Genomic DNA, 12,484 nt, shown 5'->3' on the forward strand with positions numbered 1-12,484 from the left:
AGAAGAGTTAACAGGTTAAAACCTTCTTCTAAATGCTACATTACAGAATACCAATTACAAAATAATATAGTCCATGTGTTGGCGCAGTGATTCCAAATGTGGCCTGTGACAGCCATCAACACATTTTTTACTAGCAAACCTAATTTAACTAGTCAAATGTATCATGATTGATCAGTTCAATCAGGATATGCCAGAACAAGATCAACAACATTCAGTGCAGTGGCTGGTGGACTCATGATAGACTTACCTTCCTTCTTTTTTTACGTGGCAAATATAATGACCAGACATCGTGGATGCTCCCATGTGACTGATGAAGGCAAAAAGTTCATAACCTGAAAGGAAAATGGAGGTCGTGCACAGTCACCACACAGCGCTAAACAGAAGAAATCCATCGTTAAGTCTTGTAAGGCACAATCACAACACAGCACTAAACATCAGCAGAAATCCATCGCCAAGGCTTGTAAGGCACACAATTCAGTATCATCATCCATCTAGTCCCCCTCTGATTCTATCCATTGAAGCAGGGCACATCTTTCTCACCTTGAAAGCATGCTTTCGGTACTTTGCCAAACTTTGGTTCATGACTTCCACATGGAAGTTGAAAATCTAACTTTTCTCCAGACAAAGCCACTCCCTTATTTGAAAATCAAAAGTACAATGATCAGCCATTACATTATGACCACCTGTCTAATATTGTGTAGGTCTCCCTTTTGCCGCCAAAACAGCCCTGACCAGACAAGGCATGGACTCCACTAGACCTCTGAAGGTGTGCTGTGGTATCTGGCACCAAGACGTAAGCAGCAGTAAGTTGCGAGGTCCAGAAAGTTGCGAGGTGGGGCCTCCGTGAAATCGGACTTGTTTGCACATCCCACAGATGCTCGACTGGATTGAGATCTGGGGAATTTGGAGGCCAAGTTAACAACTTGAACTCGTTGTGTTCCTCAAACTATTCCTGAAACATTTTTGCTTAGTGGCAGGGCGCATTATCCTGCTGAAAGAGACCAATGCCATCAGGGAATACCGTTGCCATGCAAGGGTTCACATGGTCTGCAACAATGCTTAGGTAGGTGGTACGTGTCAAAGTAACATCCACATGAATGGCAGGACCCAAGGTTTCCCAGCAGAACATCTGAACAATTTGTGCGCAATTCGAGTCCTTTTTCTAATTTCTGTCTGTCGTTTTGTTCGTAATGTTTATGGTTAGGATTGGTAAGGAGAAGCTCAGACTAAATCAGTCTCATCACTCACGTCCAGGTCCATCTTTGACACGGGGTCCTGAGGGGTCCTGGTCTGGGGACAGGGTGGAATCGCTGTTCGTGTTAGCGTTGGAGAAGACGTTGTCGTTGGGCTCTGTGGTGTCGGCCATGTCAGACAGTGCGTCGCTGGTCTCCTCATCCTCCTCCCTCTCGGGGTGGGTGAAGATCCAGTCCAGCGCACGCTCCAGGTTGTTGTTCTGGAGAAAAACAAGGTCATTATTCAGAACCCCTGTTTACTGGTAGTACTTCCTGGTTCTTGGACAGGTGGACTTCAGTAAATCCCTCTGAAAAACACAGTTCACTCTACCCGTTTATCAGTGTCTTTGTTCACGTAATGTTTGTTTCTTCACTGTTTCTTTGGTGTGTATCCGTGTATAGCAAAGCTATTAACTTAATTATATAGTGTTTACATTTTAGTGTTCATTATCTTCTACCTACGCCTAATATATTCAGAGCATGTAACATTTCTAACCTTCTGTTATGAACAGGGTTCCATGTATTTTAACTATTCCACCGCTAGCCCATCTGATTTAAAATGTTAAATAATTATACAGACCCTGAATAGATTAATCTGTTGAGTTGGTTAGGGCTAAAAATGTTCAGCTTCAACAAGTTCAGTCTTCATTGTGGTTATTTAGCCAGAGCAACTAACATCCAGAGCTCCTTATTTAGTGGGTACATCTTAAATAGCTCCAAGGGACCAGTCTGCTCCTGTCTGCTAGCTATGGTAGTTGGTTTGGCTAGCTTCCTGGTTAACTTCTAACTTCCTAATTGAGCAGGAACAGCATATAACATGTTCGACCACATGAAAAAAAATGTAACAGGGTTGGCATGAGAAAAGCACTTACATTATTCATATGGAATTTATGTTGGTTATGTCAACTGTGTACATTTTTTTGATGGGTTAATATTAAAACGTGGCTCTCCTTCACCCACGTGTGGCCGATTCCCTCATTTAGCCCTTAATCCAAAATAGAGGTGTGATTCATTCATGGCAGATGCCAGTGCCGAGAGCATGTGGGGAGAAACATCTGAAGCTGTCTAGGCAACCCAATGAGGTAAAACACTTCCTGTATGTTTACTGTCAGTTGATTGGCTATTATTAAACAACCGAGAGAACCCTTCTGCATTTTACACACCTCCTTTACCCATGAGGATCTTGGGCTTTTTTTTGTAAGAGAAAATCCTGAACCGAGATGTTCGGGGGGTAAACAAAGAAATCAGGGGTTCTGTTTTCACAGAACATATTCTTTATGCTGACAGGGAAACAGTGCTGATAGAGATTTTTAAAAGTGGCATTACTATTATCAAATGTAACATTTATATTTCATTTTATTTTCATTATTTTTTATGACCTTTGAGATTATTCTAAATTATGAAAAGCTCTCTACAATTATTATTATTATTATATTTTGTGGTGGTATCAATAACCCAAAAGAATAATACAATGCAATAACTGTGTTTTTCCTTAAGATATCAACAAGGTACATAAGGGGAATCAAACTAAATAATTTAGCAAGCGACTGTGATAGGTGCACTTATGACAAACATCTGACTCATAGACCTTTAAAAGCTGAGTATGACTCAAGCTACACAGTATTTCAAGCCTTGTGCTGGGACTACTAGTAGCTGTAACAGCATGTAGATCAGGGACCTCAAGCCGCCAAGGGGTTATAAAAATGTATAAATACGTATGTCAGCCAAAAGGTTTCTATCTGAGGAGATTCTCAGGCTCTCCAGACAAAGCCACTCCCTATCTTTTCTAAATCAATGGCACCGTGTCTGGCCATAACAGTGAGTAAATAATCAGATGGAGAAATACAACATAAATGTCTGAGAAATGAAGAAACCTAAAACATAATGTTTCCTTTGGCATTCTTTTATCTTTTTCTTCTATTTCAGGATGGACGCGCCTGTGGAGCGTATCCAGGGTCAAAATTATAGGTTTTTATAGTAACAATAAAACATGTCATCTTTTAACTTTAAACACAAAAAGTCACTTTTCAGTGATACTCATTAAATCACTCAATAATAAATAAATTGGGCAAGTAGTAAAGGTCTGCAATATGCTCTTAAGCAAGGAAAACAAATCTCTCACCACTTTCCTGTCTTACAAAGTTTGAAATTCTTCAAACATTTAATAATAAAACAAATATAAAACAGAGGCAAGGACCCATGAAATTACACTAAACATAAAAAGGCAGGCCTAGCAGGACAGACAGCAAACGGACGTGAGTGTGCAGGCAGAGTGAGGGAAGGACAGACCGAGGCTCTGAGGGCCTGGACGGTGTGCCGGCGGGGGAAGCCCATGGAGGTCAGGATGGCGATGCTCTCCTCCGGTGGCTGGTTGTCCAGCGGGGTGCCGGCCAGACCAGGGCTGGCCATGGAGGTGGCCGGCTCCATGAAGGACGGCAGGGCCAGCGGCTCAGCGAAGTCTGGGGGGGGGGGTCAGATGACAGAAAAGGCTCTACTACAAACATGGACAGTCCAATCAGAGAGCAGCCCGGGTGAGTAGCTGACAGCCACTGACACTTGGCAGTGCTTTGATAACATTTAGAAGTTTGTTTTGCTCAAAGCCTCAACTACCTTATAACCTCCAGGCAGTAATTTGGGATGGCACGGTACTGTGGTCAAATGGTTGAATCATCTAACCACTACATTTACCCACCAGTCATTTAGTAGAAAATCTTATCCAGAGCAACTTCATTTTAATGAGCTAGGTGGAACAAATCAAGCAACTCAGTAGTATTGGTAGGTACATACAGTACTACTCAACTAGTTACCGGCAGAGGTCATTGCTGGAATGGCACAAATAAAAACACAGAGGTTATTTCACAAAAGCAAAAGAAGAGGAGCGTGGCAGAGTTATTTTAGGTCTGGAAATAGGCAGAGACTGATATCTCAGCTTCAAGGGGAGATGGTTCCACCATTACGGTGAAAGGACAGAGAAGGTTTTTAACTGGGCAGATCAGGATTTTATTTCTTGCCTGAGGGTAGAAAGGGGAAGCACCATGGAAACGTAGCGGATGTAAGCTCCAACTGGAAGTCAGCTGAGTGTGTGGAGGAGAGGGGTGACATGGGAGAACTTGGGAAGGCTGGACACCAGGTGGGATGTAGCGGTCCCACCTGATGTCCTGTCCCTGGTGGGGTCAACCAGTAGTGGATTGAACACTGACCTTGGGGCGGTGCTGGGCAAACAGGACCCGGTTAGTCATTATGCTAAGATCAGGATTCTGGAAAAACTGTACCGGCAAGGCATTCAGAGACCCCCACCCGTAGTAAATCTAACCAAACATTAGCACAGAGTCTCCAAAACCACTGAAATGATAATGTTGCATATCAGAGGGCAACAAGACTTGCTGAGACCTCATGCATATCAAAAAGCATTAAGAATTTAGGAAGAACTAAAAGAAAGAAACAGATGGCAGCTTTAAAAGGTTACTACAGCAACACCACAACATCTTCACAACACATCAGTTCTCCATAAATGTTTGATGCTCCCATTTCAACGAGCTGTGGCCTAATTCATTTAAACAGCTTTTACACACCTGTGGGCCTTGACTGTGAGTGCTATTGTTAAATCACACCTTACACACAGACTAGATTGGTTGTACTGCGTGTGCGCACAAGCATTGCAAAATAAATGTAAGGGTGTGGACACACCAGCAAAAGCCACATGGCCTGTTCCTATTCAAATGGAAACGTAGCGTCGACAAGTGAATTTGGCAGTGGAAAGCAAAGCAGCGTGATTCAGTCTTGGGAAGCAGTTAACTAGTTCGCCGACATCTTTACCCTCGCATATACAGTTGTGCTCATAAATTTGCATACCCTGGCAGAAATCGGAAGTAACTGAGCAGGATAGATACTGAGCCATGGGGAGCAGAAAAGAACTGTCAAAAGACCTGCATAACATGGTAATGGAATTTTATAAACATGGAAAAGGATGGAAAAGGATATAAAAAGATATCCAAAGCCTGGCAAATGCCAGTCAGTACTGTTCAATCACTTATTAAGAAGTGGAATTCTGGGATCTCTTGATACTAACCCAATGTCAGGCAGACCAAGGAAGATTTCTGCCAAAACTGCCAGAAGAATTGTTCAGGATACAAAGAAAAACCCACAGTTAACCTCAGGAGAAATGCATGCTGTTCTGGAAAAAGACTGTGCGATTGTTTCAAGGAGCACAATACGACAATACTTGAACAAAAATGAGCTGCATGGTCGAGCTGCCAGAAAGAAGCCTTTACTGCACCAATGTCACAAAAAAGCCTGGTTACAATACGCCCGACAACACCTTGACACGCCTCACAGCTTCTGGCACTCTGCAATTTGGAGTGACGAGACCAAAATAGAGCTTTACGGTCACAACTATAAGGCTATATGTTTGGAGAGGGGTCAACAAGCCCTATAGTGAACAGAATACCATCCCCACTGTGAAGCATGGGGGTGATTCACTGATGTTTTGGGGGGAGCTCTAAAGGCATGGGGAATCTTGTGAAAATTTATGGCAAGATGAATACAGCATGTTATCAGAAAATACTGGCAGACAATTTGAGTTCTTCTGCATGAAAGCTGCGCATGGGACGCTCTTGGATTTTCCAGCACAACAATGACCCTAAGCACAAGGCCAAGTTGACCCTCCAGTGATTACAGCAGAAAAAGGTGAAACCTGCATGAATTTGTCCCCCTACCCAACACAAAACCTCGGCAAAATAGGCTCAATCGTTTGTGCTCCGTTTGTGGTGATTCCAATATGTAAGGGGGGGGGGGATATTTTGGCAATTATAGGTTATAGTCAATTAAGATCTACATACATGTTCAGTTTCTAAACGCCATTTCTCTGTATCATTTCAAAACAGATTTACGGTCCTCTTGAATTGCCAGTAGGCTATAGCAGAAAATCTTAAACAATAATTTTAATGAATGGAGATTACTACTTTATGTAGTGGCCGCCTTTTTAACCCTTGAACGCAATAGGCTACTTTTACCAGTTTAAAGTAACTGATGGTCAAAACAGCAAACGCGGGACGATTTCCCCGCTTTTGCGCTGGATTTACACCGGGCGCTTCTGCGGTGCGATCCGGTTCCGATGAGGTTTTGTTCCGTCCACCACGCGGTGTCATACCCCACCAGGAGCATTTCAGAAGCGGAGCGCTGCGAGCCAGCTGTATTGGTGGGATCATGATATCAACAAACTACGTTGCCTGTCCACCATTGATTCCTTTTGTTTATGTATTTTTTCCTTGATTTTTTTGGGTTCTACCATGAAGTTCTTCTATAGTTCCAGAATTATAAAACATATTGGTAATGAAGTAACAAAAGCTGAAAATCAGACAGTCTAACATTTTGTAACACAAACTAGGCCTACCTGAAAATAATCTGTACCTTTGGCTATGTAATTATTTCTTGATATAGAAAATCTCACATTTTAATGGGTTTTCAAAATACTGAGTGGCTCTATACAAGTAGGCTACTTGTCATAATCACGTAGGCCTCTTATGAGAAGGATAATTAGGTTAGAGTACTCACTTTCTCTATTTGAACTGCGACATGAACTATCCGTGCATGTCCACTATTCCGGTGCGCCTGCTGCCTGGGACGGATACAATTACATTTCTATGATTTGCGTCAAGGCGCTGTTGGGTTTGAGCAAACCATCTCCGGAAGGCAGCGCGGCTGTTTGAGCTGTTGCGGCGTGTGAAGAAGTTGGGCCACGGTCAATATTATGCAAATGAATCCGGGCTAACTCGAGGCGTTTATCCAATGGAAATATAATATTTCATAAACAAGAGATGGTCTTCCTTGTTGATCCTTCGTTGTACTGCAAAGACACGTGAAATATTTTTGCTCCATGTGGACCGTTCTGCTAACCAACTAGAGGAAATGCAAATTATAGCGGAGGACAAGCGAAATAATGCTTGGAGGATGGTGCAGATGTTGGTGTCTCAGGTCAGTTTTATAAGGTTGCTCTGTGTTATTAAGTGCGGTGTTTTTTTAGCATTGAGTTTGTTTTATATGGCAGCACCACAGAAATATGTTGCCTGATAGCATAGTGGTCATAACGTGTCTTTTTATTTTGCCACATGAGTGAGAATTTTGTTTGGGTTGGATTCATATTAAATTAAAAAAAGTTCACGAAGGGATGTCATTACAGCCAACCCCCCAGCTCTCCCCCAGAGCGGGGAGCTGCTTCTGGGACGCATTTGAAACGTGCCTCCGCTCATCTGGTGGAATCACAATCTTTGACTAGAGTGGCCGCAATCAACTCCCGCGGCCGCATCCGAGCAGGGCATAACGGTGCACTGTCCTGATGGAAATACATTACAAGCTGACAGTCTGCACTTCCAACTTCTTGTTCATCGTTCAATTTAAAATCCTGTGTACCGCCGTACAGAGCCAAAACTACAACACTTGTGTCACTGTTGAAATAATTATGGAGCGCACTGACCTAATTAAACATGTGCGTTCACAAACTCACTCAACAGCTCTCTTTGACGTAAAACCATTGTGTCACGCAAATTTACCCCTAGCATGTTCCTGTCAAAGTCACGTTTCCTTTTGCATTTCTTCTCCACAGGAGCAAGTTAATCATCAGAACATTAACAGATGGAAGTGTACATCATCAGCACACATGTGTAGCAGACGCAGGCAAGCAGGCAGACGCAGGAAAGCAGGCAGAGGCAGACACAGGCAAAGGCACACGCACGTACACACACTTGTGTATTTCTAGCTCTTCTTTTCGATGATTAGTAGAATAAAAGTGTTTGTAGCCCAACACAACAGTGGAAACATGTCTGACTAGTGTGTAAAAAAGTCCTGAATGCAGCATTTCAGGATTGCTGATCAGGTATCATTTATGTGGGAAAGCAGAAAGGCTGTTGTTGCTGTGACAACAATAAAGGTAACGATGCATTGCCATCTACCTGGGGGAAACTAAATATCCAGGAATATTAAGGTATGTCAACATAGAAAACTGGAGATAAATATTTTGTAACCTCCAGACAGCTCACTCGGAATTGGTGCAGTGGCTTGAGAAACTACTCATACTAAAGTGTTATTAGAAAGTAACAATTACATACAGGGACAGAGCTGAATAACAGATTATTAGAAAAAATTACTCCATTGGCCTTATAGAAGTTTTGTTAAGAAAAACTTGAATTTTGGACAAACTATCCCTTTAACAACCTGAAACTTTCTGTGGATACTATACAGTTTGTTGAGTTACAAAATGTTATTGTAAGCGATTCAAGCCCATGTGGATGGCAACCACTCCTAAACCACCCTAGAGAACAGAATGGATCAACAACACTAGTGACTCCCCAACACTGACCTAAATGATGGAGTGAAAAGAATATCTGCAAAGACTAGGATGTTTTTCAGGATGAAAAATAAACCCCACTGTATCTCTCAGAGGACAAACCTGCATTAATTTACTTTAGACCAGACAGTGGGAGAGGAATTCAGCAGGACAAAAAAAATAAAAAATAAAGGCAGAATCTTCAGTGGTGTTGCTTACTGAGAACAAAGTGAATGTTCCTGAATGGCCAAGTTACATTTAACTTCAAATCTATGCCAAGAAAAATATATGAATATTCCACAATCGAGGTGTGTAATGCTCTTAGAGACCCAAGAAGACAACTGTAATCAGAGGCAAAGTTGATTAGTCAAAGTAAACACGTTTTGTTTTCCCCTCTCCCTCATTGATATTACATGTGCTGCGACTCTAAGACCTGATATAGTCAAATCTGACAGTCAAGATTTGAAACAGTCAAATTAAAGAAAAATAGGGGTTTGTGTTTAATTGTTATACCTAGCAGAGAAGTAAAGAACAGAAAGAAAATGGAAGGCTTTCTTGGTGTTCAGTCTGTTGGCACTTCTAATGGTGGAGCCCTAGAGGATGTTCATTTCACCTATTCAAAAAAAGCTTCAGTTTCCATTTTTGGTCAAACTGCACAAAAATGGGGAGGGACCTACCTGAATTTGTCCAGTAAAATCTCGATAACAGATAATGGCTACAACAATGCAAATCTCAAATGAGAGATAATGACTATGAAAATGCAAATCTCAATGAGAGATAATGACTATGACAATGCTGAACCAGGATAGGAAAGTGATGGACATCTCAAGTTGTAAGATGCACCTCCAGTGGCAATGGAGGAAAATGGGTTGGTAAGTAACACACCTTGCTGTTTACTATCACCAGAACTTCCAACTGTCAGTACCTCAAGCTTTAGAATTTGACAATAAAACTATCGATTTATCTTCTCTGTATGCCAATTCAAGCCTGTACTTATGTTACACATTGTCAATTGTGCAAATATTTCAGTCCTTGAGATATCAACGAGCCTCAGGTCTTTCTCTCTAGGTCTGTGCGTGTGTGTTGTATCTCATGTAGGTTTGCAAAGGTCCAGAAAATTCCTTGTATTTGTTTGATTTCTATTTTTCCAGAAATCCTGAGTTAATTGAAGGAATCCCTAATTTCCAACATAATGACTCATAAATCCAGGAACCTTCCAAAACAGCCGGCCCGGCAAAGCAGGACGTTTGACAGGAAGTGTGTGGAATTTTGCAGCTCCAGTTTCACGTCTCTTACCAGGCTCCTCCATGTGGGCTATGATCCAGTTGAAGGCCATCTCAGGGCCCATGTTCCCTGTGTAGTAGACAGCCTTCCGACAGGCCTCCAGGGGGAAGCCCATCTCTGCCAGCTGCATGGCCGCCGACTCGTCTATTTCTGGGGCTGAGGATGAGTGAAACACCACCAATCAGAATCGGAAGCTGGCTAGCAACCGCCCTCTTCACAATCCTCACAGGCTCTGAGGTGGTTAATTCTCTTTGGGCCTCATTACAGGGGCCGACGAGGGACATGCTGTACCATGTCTTGACCTGGGTTTACCAAAAACAGGCTAGAAAAAAATAAACTGCCTGCTTCACCTACCCCCAAAGAAAGGATTTGCAGCTGGTTTTCTAACAGGCTATATTTTCACTGCAGTATTCATCACAGCTTCACAATCAGCTTCATTATCATTGCTTCACAGTCATACATTTGTTAAGAAATACAGTCGTGCTCAAAGGTTTGCATACCCTTGGAGAATTGGAAAATATATGTACCATTTGTAAAGAAAACATGAGTGAGCAGGCAAAACATGTCTTCTATTTCTTATGGGATTCACATTCAACTGTAGGTCATAACAGAACGGCACAATCATAAAACAAAACATGGCAACAAAGTAAAAAAGTAACTGACCTCTGTTCAAAAGTCTGCATGCCCTTAGATCTTAATACTGTGTATTGCCCCCTTTAGCATCAATGACAGTGTGCAGTCTTTTGTAATAGTTGTCTATGAAGCCCAGAATTCTTGCAGTTGGTATAGCTGTCCATTTGTCTTGGCAAAATGCCTCCAGGTCATGCAAAGTCTTTGGTCGTGCAAAATGTCTGCCAGTATTTTCAGATAACATGCTGCATTTATCTTGCCATCAATTTTCACAAGATTTCCCATGCCTTTAGAGCTCACACCCCCCCAAAACATCAGTGAGCCACCACCATGCTTCACAGTGGGGATGGTATTCTGTTCACTATAGGCCTTGTTGACCCCTCTCCAAACATAGCGCTTATGGTTGTGACCAAAAAGCTCTATTTTGGTCTCATCACTACAAATTACAGAGTGCTAGAAGCTGTGAGGCCTGTCAAGGGGTTGTTGTGCATATTGTAACCAGACTTTTTTGTGACATTGGCGCAGTAAAGGATTCTTTCTGGCAACTCCACTATGCAGCTCATTTTTTGGATATCTTTGTATATCCTTTTCCATCCTTATAAAAGTTCCATTACCTTGTTACGCAGGTCTTTTGACCATGGCTCAGTATCTATCCTGCTCAGTGCATCCACGTGAGAGCTTACAAACTCATTGACTATTTATACACAAACACTAATTGCAATTTAAAAAGCCACATGTGTGGGAAATTCACATTTTTACCTGTGTGTGTCACATTTTGTGTCTTTAACAAGGCCAAACATTCAAGGGTATGTAAACTTTTGATCAGGGCCATTTGGGTGATTTCTGTTATCATTATGATTTAAAAAAGGGCCAAACAACTATGTCATAATGAATGGCTTCATATGATCACTATCCTTATATAAAATACATTTTCTTTGCATGATCAGTCATATTTTCAAAAGCAATGCTAAAATGTAAATTTTTCTGGCAGGGTATGCAAACTTATGAGCACACCTGTACACTATATGTTTGGGAAGGATAATAGAATACTTACAATCTGAGGAGTTTGAGTTGTCTGAAAAGTAAAGAGAACAGGTAATTACTTCAAAAATAAATATCAGTGTAGCTATTGTATGAATAAAATCTGAAAATGTGGTCAAATAAACAGTATCCCTACTATTCAGGTCGCAGTCAAAAACATTTAACTAGTATAAACTTTTATGGATTGGGTAAACTTACTTGTAATGGTTTTCCATTAATGAAACGAGGTAACGTATATTAAATCAATATTAAATCTATAAAGCTTTTTGATGGCAAATGAAGCATTACAAGGAGAAAAACAACACATTTGCTTGATACTTGGAAATCAATCGGAAGTTGTAGAGCATTGTCTGATTCAGAAATATAATTAGTATCTGTAATGACTCAGGTCCAGGGATAGTGGGCCGGTCTTTATGATGTGATTTAAAGAGCTCACCCAAACACTACATAAATCATAAACACTTCATAAAGAAAAGGGAACAAGGATTTACACTGAGTAGGTAGGGCAAGCCTTGCCCTGATACCCATCCGCTAAAAGGAAGTTTTAACTCTTATGACCTGAATCATAGTTTAACAAAGTTGAGGCAGCTTCTACAAGCAGCAAGAACAAAGTGTTTTTGGGTCTAGGCTTGTACAGCACACCATGTGTCTTGTGCCTGTTAAAATATGAAGCAGGTACACAGACAGACAGACGCAGACTGTGGCTAAATCCATCCCAACAACCGCCTCCTAAAGAGGAACGGAGATTCAGGTCCCAAAGGAGGCAGAGGGGTGATACTAACTGAAGAGTCAGAGAAACAGAAACAGACGCACGTTTAACAAGATAGAGGAGGGGAAATGGACTGTTAACATCCCAGCTCCACGACATCCATAATGACCGGTGAGACAGTTGACAGTGTTAGATGGATTTAGCTTGTCCAGAATGCCCTGCTTTCCATAAGGACCAAAGACTATTGGTTCTACAGTCTAAACCCCT

The 12,484-nt window shown here is 41.7% G+C and overlaps 1 protein-coding gene across 2 annotated transcripts in view; it reads right to left on the reverse strand.

Moving 5' to 3' along the window:
• Positions 1-12,484, reverse strand: part of usp13 (ubiquitin specific peptidase 13) — a 35,114-nt gene that overhangs the window by 2,762 nt on the left and 19,868 nt on the right. For both annotated transcript variants that reach the window (XM_010871303.4, XM_010871302.4), the window contains exons 16-20: positions 11,522-11,542; positions 9,850-9,993; positions 3,522-3,691; positions 1,249-1,453; positions 248-332 (exon numbers count right to left, since the gene is read on the reverse strand). In XM_010871303.4, the coding sequence (XP_010869605.1) occupies positions 248-332; positions 1,249-1,453; positions 3,522-3,691; positions 9,850-9,993; positions 11,522-11,542 (625 nt within the window). The remainder of the gene's footprint in view (positions 1-247; positions 333-1,248; positions 1,454-3,521; positions 3,692-9,849; positions 9,994-11,521; positions 11,543-12,484) is intronic.

The sequence above is a fragment of the Esox lucius genome, chromosome 8, assembly GCF_011004845.1.
Source record: "Esox lucius isolate fEsoLuc1 chromosome 8, fEsoLuc1.pri, whole genome shotgun sequence".
In the NCBI taxonomy this organism is placed as follows: Eukaryota; Metazoa; Chordata; class Actinopteri; order Esociformes; family Esocidae; genus Esox; species Esox lucius.